Genomic DNA, 15,193 nt, shown 5'->3' on the forward strand with positions numbered 1-15,193 from the left:
ACCATGAGGCTCCACGTCAACTATGAATCCTGCAACCAGAGCCTGTGAGAAATGGTGACAAAGCTGCCTTTCCCCTTGAGTCGAGGTGCCACAGCTTGTTATTCTGGGTAAGATCAGGGTGACTCTGAATTGCCTGTTGCCTTTGGGGCCGAGGTGCTTTGGTGCTTAAACTGACAGAACTTTCCAGTAATTGAACTTCATTATGGCAACGAGAAAGTTGAAGGAGACCATTACAATTTTAAGATGACTGAAAAATAACCTTGAGAAAAATGAACAGTGGGAGAGGATTTTTTTTTTTCTTTTCCAAAGCAGCGTCCAAAATTGCCTCAGAGAAACAGGGACACCATGGTCTGTCATGACTATGGCCAGTCTGCTGGATGCTCACAGAGAAAGGTAATGGATGAGGTAGAGAAGAAATCAAAGAAGAAAGCAAGAGTACCAAAGCTCAGAAAAACATAGGAAATGGATAGTCTGTTGTCTCCTGCCAACCAGCTGTCCAATGCCTTGGACAGCTATTCTTTGTCCAGGCATGTGTTCTGAATCTTCACCTAAAAAAAAATGATTTATTTATAAATTATTTTTACTTTTATACACTGCCACAGAATCTAGGTTACTGTAAATTTTTGCATCAGCAAGCTTAGGCAGCTCCGGGCACCTTCCAGTATTTTTTCTCTTTCTATTTTTATCTACAGAAATGCCACAATTGGGGATTCTGACAGTTGCCTTCCTCACACCATCACAGTTCCCAAGTTCTTCAAAATTCAGTGAGGATATCAAGTAATCTTTAGCTATATTTTGTAAGGTCAGCCTGTGCACTAGCCACTGCAATGGGCAGTAACAAAAACACGCAGCATAATCACACCAGCACAACTGTGAATTTCCAATAGATAGTGCTGAGACTTTAGGAGATATTCACTACTGGGAATCTGGCCACACTCTGGACTGGACGGTTTTTATGCCTTCCCTGACATTCAACTTAGTAATATAAATATAGGGCAAAACTACAATTTGCCCTTGCCACGTACTGTGTGCAAACTAGCCTGCTTCTGCCACAAATCCCTAACAGATTGCTTTCCTCTTGTAACAAAAACCTAATTCAGGAGAAAGTCTCCCACTTGGGTTTATTACTAGATTTATGCAGCTACATCCTGGTATCTGTTTAGACTGTAAAATTAAAATCTCACCTACATTTTASCCAGAAATTGAGATTTTTCTTTACAGATCTTAATTTTTTATATAAAGGAATCCCATAGATGGGAGCTCTTTGGCACCAGAGACATCAGCTTTGATGACTATTATTAATAWAATTAATTATACAGAGGCATCCACTAGACTTCAAGATTAGAAAAAATAGTAACTAGGACATTGTGCCAGGAAAACAAAACTTCAGTTTATGTAGATTTTAAGTTGATGGGGAAAGTCTTTGTGATATCTAACTCTTGTATTTTTTTTGAAAAGCTGCATCTTTCTTAGGAAATGTTAGAAGTGGTCTTATCTTTTTTGATTGTATTTTAACTCCCCTACCTGAATAGCAYCACTCATCAATGAACTAGTGATTTAAAACTATAAGAGACAAACAAAAAAGCAGTGTGCCTCCCAAGTCTCTTTATAAGAAACAAAAAATCAAGGACTAGCAACAAAAATATAAATCAGGCCTTATCAGGCGTAAATGCCTTATCCCAGGATACAATTCCTAAAATCAAGCTGTGCCCTTTTTTTTCCAGTCTGATTAAACAAGGTGTGATTTGTTTTCTCCAGTCACCCCTCAGTCAGGTTCCTCAAGTACTGCAGGGCTGTCCTGTTCATGAACTACTTCAAAGGCTCCAAAGCCACCATATTATTTCCACAATGATGTTCCAAGGAATAGTGCTGTCCTGCCAAGGCCAGATCAACCCAAACCTGCACCTAACTGCTGCGGAGAGGCTACAACAACCAGTATAACCTCTCATATACCCACAATGACTCATCCCAGGAGAAATTTCCATCCTTTCCCTTCCCTAATACACAGAACACTTCCCCATGGTTACATCACTAATGAGGACACACAGCTTTCTAAAATCATTTTAGTTCCTCTCTCAGTTCTAAACCTAAAGTTACTGCTGCAGACAGTCTCATCTGTAAGCCTCTATGCAGTAATATGTTTAAGTCAGGTTTCATCTCTGCTCCTGTAAGTCCTTAAAACTGACCTGGACCAGYGTAGGCCTCTATGAAGGAAAAAAAAACGCTCTGTTTATCTCAAATACAATCAGGAATGTGACCAGCTGGTGCCATAGGGAAAACCATTGGGTGAGTACACCCCATTAATTCAAACCGCTTGCTAAACCAAGATATACTAATATTAAAAGATGAAAACCAAATTAAGAGTAGACACAAAGGAAGTTAGATCCCTTTACCTAATCCCATTAAAGTAACAGATTTTAAACCAGTGCTATCTTCATATTTCATCAATGACTTACTACAGTCAGAGGGCTTCTGATATGAATATCCTGCAAGAAAGCTTTGAGGCCAAAGTTATAGTGGAGGACTATGATTACACTGCCTGAACAACAAAAGTTGAACGTGCATTTTTAGGGAAAGGCTTAGTTTCTTTTGCTAATAAAAATGTAATTCCTTTCCAGTGCAAACTTGCCTAGCTTCGCTTTTCAGTGAATCTTGGTACTTATRAGTCTTAATCTCCTAGTCTGAATGAAACCCATAAAGGTTTTACTCCACAGGGTTTTTATGATCCAAGTAATCCTTTAACTGCTCCATTAAACTAAGCGGCTTGAAGCCTCTTCTACCATTTTCCAGGGCTATACACTTAAATCGCTCCATTCTTGAGCATGCTTCTTAAGCTGTGGCTAGCAGACAGGACACAGCCTCCTGGGGCTAAGGCTAGCAGGGAGGCACAAGCACCGTGCCCACACTGGGACTTGCCTCGTGCTGACTGGCACAACTTAGGTGGTTCTTCTTTAAATCTGCAATTGCTGCATCAAGACTTTTGGTTTCCTTGTTCAAGACTGATATCAGAACTGGCAGGCTTACATTTACCTTATTTGCCCTACTTAGGCTTTGGAAAGCATTTCTGCGCCAGTGATTTATGAATTCTTAAAAGCATATACAAATGCTATAAAAAAACTTATTTGATGGCTCCTCAAATGTTTTGGGGCAAGCGTTCATAGTTTTAAAAATGACTAAATTCACAAGCTGCTGTTTAATATCTTCCAGTGTTACTATTGGAATAGAGACTGTTTCATCAGCACCCCATGATACAACCCCATCCTGCCTTTTTTCTGACAAACATATTGGACGTATACTGAATGGTATACATCCAATATATACTTCTGTCCTTTTGGACTATTACTCTGTCTCCTGGTGTATCAAACTTCTTCTTTGGACTCTGTTTACTCCTTTTTATCCTCCTTAACTCTCCTGGCTAATGATTTCTCTTTGTATTCAGGTTCGTTTCTACAGCTAATGGTAAGTCAATTTACAACTTCTCTAATTGCATGTTGTGCACGACAAGCCATCCTCCTTCCCTCCTGTGCTAGCTATTTTTTCTCAACAAAACCTTTAAAACCTTTAAAATGCAAATCTTTAAGCCTTTTTCTTAGCTATGGGTTTTTCTTTTGGGAATCTACTAAAATACTCTCGGTTACCGTGATTCMGTCACATACAACAGGGAAGCCAGTCTCATGCAGGTTTCTTCTCTTTACCTTGGAATGTATCAAATAGGCATTTTTTTCCCCTTCACAAATATTTTCAGGTGATATTTTTGGCAGAACCCTACTCTCACTTATAACAGATTCATTAGTAGTTAGATATACGGAATGCAGAGTATATTCCCATATATTTAATTTTCCAATTACAATTATATTAATTAATTCTGAAGATAACATACCACTACTGTTTATTCTTTTTTAATTTAAGTTTTAGTATGCATAATATAAGACAGTGGGTAGAGTAAATGCATTATGAAACTGCTTGCTGTAATATATTACATTCTGTTTAAGTTACTACTACTTTATTAGTGATAAATATGTGTCATGCCCATAAAACACTACTTGGCATAAAATGATGAGAAAGCTACTACAAGCTATAGATGATGGTGGGAATGCATGCACTACAAACACCCTTTTTAATGACTTCATTAAAACATTCAGGAAAAGAACTGTAAGTTGCACGTGAGGCCAAAAACAGACATCAAAATGCAGCAAAAGAAGAGGGGACCTCTGCACCTAGAGTGACTTGTATTGATTTATACAAGATAGGAATCCCAAGATATTTGTATATGCTGGAACAGCTCTTAAAAATGATATAGAATTAATTTACAAAATACCTAAAGTATGGTCCTTCAGTGTTTTTATTCACATCTTCTACCCACTTAGCTACATTATATTCTCTTTTGAACCATGGGTTTAAATACCTGCAGAAAGCAATGGAAGGAACAGAGAAAGCAGAAGAACAAGAATAGAAAATCTGAGAACACACAGCACAAGCTTAGCAAGGATGTCTTCATCCCCAAAATGCAAGTGAATATGGCAAATAAATCAGTATGGATGTTGGGTGAGGACTAGGCAACGTGTACAACTGCATGAGAAAGTCTGAACTACAAGACTCACATGTTTGGTTACTCTGGAAATTAATTTAATATCATAAGGGTAAAATTCACTCCTATGCACAGGGCCAGAACTCTCTGGCCTACAGTTCTCTCACAGTCTTAAAATCAGGATAAAGGGGCACTTTAGCTCCAGTCCTGCAGTTTGCTTGTTGAAGACACAGGTTTGTATCTATCTGGAATAAACTGCAAAGTAATAGTTTAATGAGTGGAGACTTGGGCTTGGCCCTTTCTACAGGAATGAATTTCAGCCTTAGTATCTTTAAAAGCTTTAATCATTTGCTACTGCACTGGCAATTTTTGCACTTATATGAAAAAAAAAATCCCGATTTTTCAATGAGCATTTTACAAGGAGTTTTCAAGGACATGGGCTGCAGAGTTCATCTCTCATTTTGCAATCTTGATACCAATATGAGACCTTTTAGAAAAACCTGCATTACATACTCAGATCAATTACATGAAAGCTATGAAATAAAAATGGTGTTTAATTACCTGACAATAATATTACCAGGGAAAAGGGGGGGAAAACATACATGGTTCTTTTAGTCACAAACCAATACGGTGAAGAGTATCACAATTTTTCCTCCTTCCCTTTTATAATGTTTAGATAAAAGGGTAATGTAAAAACAGCATCTGTCTGGTTCAATTTAAGTTCCCTTTTGGTTGCAGAAGAATGGCAACAGTTTAATAATTATTTGCATAGAGATTGAGGCACTCTGAAACAGGATATAAATTTTAACCAAAGGGGAAAAAAAAAAAAGAAAAAGAAATAGAAGAAAGAAAAAAGAAATTTCCTTTAAGAGTTATTTTTAATGTTTCTGAATGAGTTCTCACCACTCTTACTTATGAAAGCAGTTCCAGTGACCTCACACATGGGAACAGGCCTTGCAAGGCATTGCTCAGATGAATATAGGCCGGATTATGTTATTTACACCTGGCTCACATTTCAAGCCATGTTGAAGACAAGAGCTGCAGCAGTTTTTCCACTTCTTAGGCCTCCTTTTTTGCTCTGGAACTTCTTCTCCCCACCCTGCGCAAGCACAGCCACAGCTCTCAGAGAGTATTTGCCCTCAGCCACAATTGCTTCTAAGTAGCTTCTTCAGCTTGCTTGTTTTTCAGGAATCAGGAGTGCTTTATGCTTTCCATYTGTGGTTCTTTGAGAAAGAAAATGTCAAAAGTGGTAGTGCAGCAACAGTTGAACTGTGAATAAGGCACCAGGCTGACGCCAATATCACCAGAAAATAATAGATTCATGGTTTAGCGTTAACTGTAGGCAGAACTATATATTTTCTTCTATACATTTTCTTGGAAATCGGAAATTGCTGTAAAAATTTTGACTTTTTTTTTTTTTTTAAGAGAACTTATGGTAACCATGAAACACTCCCAATCTGTCTTTCCTACTGGAAAACAAAGTTTAACGTGGTATCAAGGCATGCAGTCGTTGCACAGCCCTGCTTGAGATTCTCCAGGGCCTGGCTGTGTTGCAGACCGTCACGTACCACCTAAATCCATCTGTTGCAGAAGGGTTAAGCTTGAGCTACGGCAGGCCACCGATACCATTAGAAAGCTCTTGAGCTGATCTTCTTTAGATTAGGCCACAACATTCATTAGCGATGGCCAGAATCCACTTTTTTTTGAGTGAGAAATTCTGCTTTCAAATAACGCTGTCCTGACACGTAAGCCACGAGCCCACGGGCTTATCTGGCTTGTAGCGCAGCATGCAACGATGCAGAAGACCTGGGTTCAAGGGGAACCGTGCTCCTCGGGCTGGCCACGAGGAGTTAGCTAGCGCTGCGTCAGCAGGAGCACCTCCAAGCAGCCAGGGTGTTTGCCACTGTGAAACTATGGTACACTGAGGGAAGGGACTTTCCACAGGGTAATACGGCAGCCCAGCACGCAGGGGCAGGGGAGACTGACCTGTGATCCCGACTCCCTGCTTGGGGGTGCTGAGAACCCCCGGGGCTTATGCCTTGGGCCGGGATTTGGTGGGCGAGGGAAAGCCCAGGCTCAGATGCATGGGTTACCCTGCTGCAAAAACACAATATATAACAGAAAGTCTAAGCCAAAGATGTTTGTATCAGTTATAACAATGAGGAAGATAAATGCTCAGAGGAAAAGCAATGCAAATTAACAAAGACCAGAATTGCTGTTTGGCAAAACACATGTTCCTCGGGACCTGTTTTAGCGCAAGCTCCCATTTAAACTGTCGTCCTGTTGAGAAAACCCCCATTATCTTTCCTGGATAATTCTAATTGATTTTAATAGAAAACAATTGTTTTATCAGGCCATTTCACCAACCGTGTTTGTGAAAACACTGCAGAGACACTTGGCCTGTCGGCATTCCCTCCTGCGAGAACTAAACGGTCTGGGTTAGTAAAGAATGAGAACGTTGTTTTAAAACGTTGAGGATCCATTTCAAACCTCACAGAAGAGCTTTAACGGTCTCCGTGGAGTCATGACATTTAATAGGAGCTTAATATCWTGAATCCATTAAGTAGGAAGGGTAGCAAAAAGTGATCAGTGACATTTTTAGGAATAGCCCTGTGCACTTGCAGCCCTCTGGTTTGTGCCGTTAATGAGGGCTGCAGAGCTGGAACCCCACTCGGTGCTTCAGATATTTCACTTAAACTGCAAATGGCACAAGCCTCTATCTGGTGCTTGGCTACATATAGATATATATACAGGCCCTGTGCACCATATGTGCAATTACTGCAGACCTGTGTTACATCAGATATAACCAGATATATCTGCTTGGAAAAAAAGAAAGAAAGAGAACTAGGCCCAAGGTATCGAATAAATGGGTCCAGTCTTCTAGATATTCACTTACACTGTCTTCGCTAGTCATAGGGGAGCAACAYTGACTCCTTTTCATCCATGTAGCARCATGCATCCTTGCACTTCCAGGGTCACACGGGTGAGCTTTCCAAATGCTAGCCACTATCTCAGAGAAGAGCYTAAGGTTCTTCTGTATTTCTCAGAAGAAGGTAAATTTGTCTGGGAAAAGGTCACACATGTTCTGAGGATGCTGTGGAAGCAGTGCCAGCTGCACTGGGGCTGCCCACATCTGGAGGTATCCTCAGACACATGTAACCTCAGCACAGCTGGCATTGCTTTTCCTAAATAAATAAGAAATGCTGGTCACACTTGGATTATGGCTAAGTCACCATGCATTTTCCCTTCTCAAAAGTTATTTTTCTAACCAGACCCACTGTGTGTCCTCAGCACTTCTCTCTGTTCCTCACTGCACTGGCCACAGCGTGTGGTTCACCCAGTGAAGTCCTCTATCCGACGGGTGCTGGGCTTGCAGAGCAGACTCTGACCAGCCACACAGCCCAACCTGAGACACCTCAGAGAGCAGGATGCAGAACCCAGGGGAAGGAGCAGCATTCCCCTGCCCAGCCTGTATCTGCTGGCAACACATACACTGTGTTTCATGTCACACAGTCATCTGTGTTTCAGATGACTGTTTCATCTCTAACAGTCTCTGCACAACCCTCAGGAAGGACTAGTGGCTGCTGTGGGCTGGGACACAGTAAAAAGCAGAAGGAAGGAAGAGAATTACTAGGTGGACRTTCTGGGACATCCCTAAAAACAAAAACAAAAATATATAGGGAAAAAGATATCTAACTCATACCCTTTCTGCCTACTCAGTTCTATTTATTTAGTGTCTTGAAGTTCTCAGGGCTAATGTACAATACACTAGCAGAGCAGCACAGGGGAAAAGATGTCTAGTGTTCTTCTGCCTTACTAAGAAGATTATTCTCTTCCCCACACAGTTATGTTCACTCTAGGGTAAAAAAAAAGAAAGTGGATCTGGTTTCATTCTCTAGTTCAGCTCCRGTGTCCAACTCTGCTGAAGGACAGAATAATGAGAATAATGGTAATATTAACTCACTCTGATTACTTTTAATTCTTTTTTTTTCTAGAAATACAACTAGAAAATTAAGTAAAGTATAGGCCAAATTTCTAAAGAACTTGCAAGGTCATTTGTACTTTTAGTGGCTTGGCCAAACAGACTAATTTTGCTTTTATCAAATTGTCTCGTGCAAGGGGAAAACAAAACCAGCAGAGTAACATTCCAGTAAGAACTTATCAGTGCTAAGACCAAGCGCACAGTGGCACTTGGTAGATAAACTCCCCAAGAAATCTGGGGCTAGCTTTTCCAGTTCTGTGTTGTCATTTTGACCATGCAACATTACAATTACTGTTTATCAAGCTATTATTTCTGTGGTCTTCTCCAGAAATCTTTCTAAGCCTACCTGCCTGCAGACTGTGCATTGCAGGTTTGCAGAAAAGCTGCAGAAAGAGCTCACATTTCCCAGGCTGAAGAAAGCACGGCCCAGAGAGGGGTTAGTGTCATTAGCTTCCAGCAGGGTTGGTATCCAACCCACTTGCCAGTAGTGGTGCCAAGTTAGTATAAATGATATGGGGCAGGGCACAGCCATTGCTGTTAATGTCAAAGGAAGGGTCATCCTGGGGTGGCCCAGGTGCTTTAAGGGCAGGCCAGCTCTTGAGGGACCTCCAGCTCCTGCTTCCAGCCACCATTCACCACTCACCCACGTTAGGAAGCACAAGAACAAAGTAAAGGCTCTTTCTCCACGGCGGGCACTGCACACATGAGCTCTTCAGAAATGTAACGACCAAATCAACATGGAAAGCAACTCTAAATCCCACTGCAAACGCATATATCAAGTTGTGCGTATACAAGGCACTTTTTCAAATGAGCTCCTTTAATAATATATGTAACTTTTTATTTTCTTTCTTTGGGACCACATGCGTAGCCCACCTGCTTCAACACTGAGGCTCATGATGGGCTTGTGCTGGTCAGCCACCTTGTAAGGTCTCTTACTGCATCCAGGGCTTACTCAGGATTGGCTCTTTCGGGCCTGGTGACATGGAATAACTAACTTCAGTGTCCTCTCAAAACAGGCAGACTCCTCTCCTAAAACCTCCACAGGGGTACTCAGAGATAGAAAACTCTGATCTCCACAATGGCCCAACCCAAGGTGAGGACAAAGGTAGAATAAAAAGTTATCATGACTTCACTATTGAACCAGGATACACTCAGCAATGGCAGTTTACTGTAGACAAAAGCCTGCAGTGATGGTGTAGGTTGTCACCATCATTGGGAATTACTATGGGAATGCCTGTGAAGAAACCTACATAAAAAAGAAAATTGATAATTAATTTTTAAAAAATGCAGGGAAAAAAAAAAGTTGAAATAAATTAGCTATACCATTTACCAGCTTATCAGTCAGCAATCAGATTGGGCCACAAAGCAAATACATAGTCACCTACTTTTCAAGACTTTTTCAATACTCTTAATCTCAATCTACAAAACATGAGCATGTCAACTATGCTTTTCGGCTTTGCTGGTAGAAATTCAGACTTACTCAGTTGAATTAGACCGTGGCCTAAATCTTTTGCCTTTGACTTTCTTTCTGTTTCCTCCTATATTACCTGAAAGAGACCAAAGGGTAAAGACACACTGTATAACATCCTCAAAGTTACCTGCATTACATTCCAAACTCTACGTATTCTTTACATTCATAGCAATAGGGTCATATGATCAGCTTTAACCATTTAAAAATCATCATTCTTTCTGGATTAATCCCAGCCACAGAAATTTTTGACACTTAGGAGACCTTTTGTTACCTTTTGCTGCAATTGTGTGAAGCAAAAATATAATTTCAGCTATCATTTGAAAAAATCACCACTTAAAGGAAAAATGCACATTAAAATCATAAAAGCTGGAAGAGTGAATGAAAAATCTTTCTCTTTTTCAGGTTAGCTCACACTACAGGAATGGTAAAAAAAATAGGAAATGTAATTTCTACATGATAATGAACTATGCAAAAACTGTACTTGTGTAAGACACTACTAAACTCCCACTCCAGATTAATAATWATAATAAAAAACACAATTTTAAGGAGTCATGCTGCTGTCCAAAGATGAACCCAACTTTCAGCAGAGCAGAGATGACACAGGGGTTGGTTTCCACTGCTGAGTGCACTCAGGTTCACACTTACCTTGCCACGAATTACTCCTAGGTCTCCCATTTTCACAGATGTCTGAAATATGTTTTGTGTCTGGGATCCTTTCGCTCCAGGAATGAGATAATCCATTTGACCTGGAATTGGAGGGCTCAGATGCGGTTACTGTTAAGGGCATTTTCTCACACAAATATTAGCTTAGTGCTTCAGAGCTCATCACATTCCTGAAGTCGGTCACAGAACAAAGCCTAAGGTCTGTCTGCACTAGCAGCATATTCTGCATTTCTGGATAAATTGGGCACTTATGTTTTGCTGGCTGCCCCGAAGCAGGTCAGCGTGTCCACATCCAGGCAACACTAATGCTTCCTAATGTGGCTGTTGCTGGAAGAACACCAGTGTACACTCTATTTTTTGCTATTTCCATCTCTGCCATAGCACTGAGTTGGAAGAGGATTTTTCTGCCCTGCTTGTCTCATAGCTTTTCCTCTCAGTTGAGCACGGGCTGCCCGGAGCTGCATCCATGCACTCATGCCGCGCTGGGAAGCGGGGATTCGTACCCTTCTGCGCCTCCTCCCACCTCCACAGAAGAGAAAAATAGCCAGAATGAATAGCCCCAGTTATTACAAAGATGTTTTGCTCAAAGGATGCATTTTTGGATATTCAAACAGTCTGAATACTCTCATGTTTTCCAATCGCTGCTTTCTTTAGAGGGCAGAGATCTGACAGAAGCTCTTCAGAGAACCTCCAAAGCACCAGGCTAATCACAGCCACTGAATCACTGAACTGAGCCCTGTGTTTTATTAATTCAATCTTATTTAAAGTATGAAATGTCTGAGAAGTGCCAGATTTTTTTAATCGTTTTCTCTTCCTAATGATCTTTCCAGGCTCAGTTATGTCTTGCTTTTTCCTGGTTTTGGTGTTGCTTTTTCGTTTTTCTCTCAGAACAGGAGTTATTATATAATTATATCTTAATTCTGTAGTATCCTCTGAGACTACTAACTCTTCCCAGCATTTTCCAGAGTGGAGATGACTAATGGCCCCGGCACTCCGAAGTCTGCTGGGAGAGGACTGGGGCATCTGCAGGCAAAGCAGAACAAAAGCAGTTCCAAAGGTGGGGAGCAGCCTCCTGGCCTTGGATTGGGATTGGGAGTCCCTCCAGAGCTCAGGGAAGGCCGGGCAGGCTGACCTGAGAGTGCAACGTACCCAAGCAACGAAATGCTCTAGTGGAGACAGACCCTCAAATCCACCAGTTTTGTGGAATAAAAAAAAATAAACCAGAGACACATGAAATAAATGGAAGCATGAAAAAAAGCAAGGTAGAGAATGAAAGAAACGTGTTAAATAACATTCAATTAAAAACAAGCATTTTTTGTTTTCTTAGCCAGAATTCACATCTCCTTAAAACCTACAGAAACTTAGTTTCCCAAGAGACTTTTTTTTCAAAYTTTTTTCCAAATGAGAAAGGATTCCCCCACATAAACACTGCATCATTTACAGTAAACATTCTGCATGAAAATAATTTATCCACTTGTAAATCTAAAAGTTATATGGAGAAAGTTAGAAACCATTAATTAATTACTTCACTATTACAGAGAAATCATTCACTATGTCACTATGACACTTTTCTTACTAACATTTTCACTGGCACAGACTGAGGAAGCTGCACACAGCATCTATCTGGTACACGCCAGGGCCCTGCAAACACATGTATTTCATTGCACTTTCCTTGAAATAACAGAATAARTGTGGCTTTGTTTAGTGCACAGTTGCAAATTACTCAGCAAGACAAACTGAGACTTCCAGTTATGTTATGAAGTGGTTCAAGAGCATCTGTTCCTCCCATGACATTCTGCTTCTTGTAAATCGCTTGGAAAAGCTGGCCAAGGAAGATGTTCAGAATTAAAGGATCTCTATCTTCAGAGGGTTGGTGAGCTTAATAACCCCATGACTTTAGCAACCACTAATGACCGTTAATGCTTCTCAATCAATTTTCACTTTCAAATGCTGTTGTTGTGTTTTTTGCTTCGTTTTGGTTTTCCTTTTATTAAAGTAACTGGAGAAGAGTAAGATCAGCAAATTCCGAACAGAGGCAAAACTTAATGCCCTGCTTGGGTACCCAAAGCACAAGCACAGAAGTACAGAGGGTCTCTGTAAAATTATTTCCTAGGATAACACTTGCTGATCATTTAATGTATTTGTCCAGTAAGTGAAAGTGGAATACATGGCAAGCATCTCCAGCTTTCCTGGAAGACAGTGAGATTATTTTCCAGAGATCTAGGTCAGCTCAGGTAGTTATTGATGGCCTTCAAATATAAAGTGATAAAAATACTTATATTGAACAATTTATAATTATTATTGAAGCAAGACAATGTTCCTTTTCTTTGATTACATGACCATGATTAACTTTTTTTTTTTTTAATTAAACATTTTGGGTTTGAGTCAGCAATTATTATTGCAGTCTRCTTGAAATTAATTCTCAAGTATGGAGATAATAAAAATTAGATTAACAGAAAATTGGTTTCCAATGGTCAACATGTCTATCCTGGCCTAATTGTAATAACTGGTAACCCAAGACATGTGAGAAAAACAGTAATCAAAGAACAARGGATTGTGCCATTTTTAACATTCCAAAGAAAGAAGAAGGAATCAAACCTGCTGCAAAACAATGAAATGTTCTGACTAATGGAATAATGGGTGATGGAACAGGTAGAAATCTGAAAATGCGACAGAAAAGCAGACCTCTTCTTAGAACTAGATGCAGAGTTTGTGCTGACTCCAGGAGGCATGTCGCTATAAAAAGAGTCGGCCTCTCCAGGCTTTTTTACATAATCTCCCTGGGGTATTTGTCTAAAGTATAATAAACATTATCAAGTCAGAAAACAAGACAGGCATGAGCACACAAACACACAGGTATTAGTCTAAAGCAAGAGGCAAGCATAATGATCCTTGAGATACCTGTTAAACATACACAGTAAACATTAATAAATATACTCCTACGTATCTTTGACAGTTCACAAAAGTAGTATGAAGTTTGGGTATGTTTGGGGGAAAACAAGGAATATTTCATCAATAAACTCTGATCACTGGTTTCAAAGTGATTAGTTTGTAGTTCTTGAGACACTGGATAATAATGTTTAGACACTTCCAAGGGCTCAGCAAGTCGGCTTGAACTACCTGAACCAGATTCATGAGCGGARCAAAAAGGATTTAAGCAGAAGTGAATGAGTTTTCCCTTCTARATGAGACAGTTGTTTTCTGTTTAATTTTTGTGATCATTAATGAATGCAAGAAGAGCCACTTGTTGAGCTGTTTAAACATTTGTAGGAGAAAAATTTTCCCTTCTGCAGTGGAGCTTGTGCCAGAGATTCTCAGCTACTCTTGATAACCACAATAAACTCTCTCTGCCAAGACACTCAAAAATAATACCACCAATATAGGACACTAGTTCATCCTTTCCTAGTAGTAAATCCTGGTGTAGGTACATGAAACCCCCAAGCACTACCAATTCCTGATCCAAGCTACGCCACTTTCGAGCACTGAATGCACTGCCAGCCAGTAACTGCCTCAGAGTCAGGCCACATACAGCTCCACCAAGCTGAAAAATCTCTAATATAGACAGCTAATTTGGAACTCTGCTATATCCTAACACAACAAGCATGTTTATCCACACAGCCCTGCAATATCCAAGACATTTTTGCTTCTATTTGCCACTGTTAAGACATTCATTTATCAGAAGGTCAATTCACATTCAGACTGTGTCCAACTACAGACCTAAATTGGCTCTTGCCACTCCATGTTTGAATTTCTAATGTTCATGAGGTATTTTAAATATGTAATTACACAGCACACATATTCCCAATATAATATTCCCAAATATTTCCTTCATCTTTCATGAATCCCAGTTCTTGCCTCATTCCTCAGGTAGTAAGTACATCAATATTTCCAGAACTGTCTGTGCAGCTCTGCTGTTCCCCAAGGTTTCTCTAACAAATCATCTTCCCACTAGTCAGTCAGAACAGACTTACTCCTCCTCTGTATTTGTGTCCTTTATGCTACATTATCTCAGTTGATAGAATCCTTGATAATTTATCTTTTTTATAACTTCTAGTTGACTTATTTCAGCCACTGAGTACCGCCAAGTGTCATTCTGCACGTACTGCTTGCAGAGATTTTAATCGCTTGTTTTCGGTTTTATTTAAGGACTAACTGTAAACAGTTCAAAAAAGAGACACTATGATGGATTTATATTTTTCAGTTTRTGATATTCTCCTTTTATGCATCCATAAATTGTGCATTTGGAAATCAGTCTATGGAACTTCTTGGAACTTACTAAACACCTCCAGTCTTCCACTGGAGCCTTCCACTTCAAAAGCCTCTGATTCGGCTAGTTTCCATTCTGCCCATGCTCACGGACACAGCTACAAACCAGCTGCATACTTGTATTTCTCTAATTTCTCTAATCTGGAGAGATAAGGAAGTTTGAAAGATTTAAGATGCAACGCAATGGGTTTYTCTTTCCATATTTCAAGGCTGTAGCTGCACTGTCCTCTGCCGATGGTGACGGGCCTACAAGTGACTTGAAGGCAGCATTACCCTGTATTTG

At 40.1% G+C, this 15,193-nt stretch overlaps 1 protein-coding gene across 2 annotated transcripts in view; it reads right to left on the minus strand.

Moving 5' to 3' along the window:
- ADAM22 (ADAM metallopeptidase domain 22) overlaps positions 1–15,193 on the minus strand; it is a 57,119-nt gene that overhangs the window by 9,706 nt on the left and 32,220 nt on the right. Inside the window, exons 22-24 of one of the 2 annotated variants that reach the window (XM_026039416.1) lie at positions 10,627–10,727; positions 9,991–10,057; positions 4,319–4,405 (exon numbers count right to left, since the gene is read on the minus strand). In XM_026039416.1, the coding sequence (XP_025895201.1) occupies positions 4,319–4,405; positions 9,991–10,057; positions 10,627–10,727 (255 nt within the window). Of the gene's footprint in view, positions 1–4,318; positions 4,406–9,990; positions 10,058–10,626; positions 10,728–13,329; positions 13,438–15,193 lie in introns of both variants that reach the window. The other variant, XM_026039415.1, reaches the window with a different exon arrangement.

This window comes from Nothoprocta perdicaria, unplaced genomic scaffold (genome assembly GCF_003342845.1).
Source record: "Nothoprocta perdicaria isolate Ctin4 unplaced genomic scaffold, notPer1 scaffold_23, whole genome shotgun sequence".
NCBI classification, from domain to species: domain Eukaryota; kingdom Metazoa; phylum Chordata; class Aves; order Tinamiformes; family Tinamidae; genus Nothoprocta; species Nothoprocta perdicaria.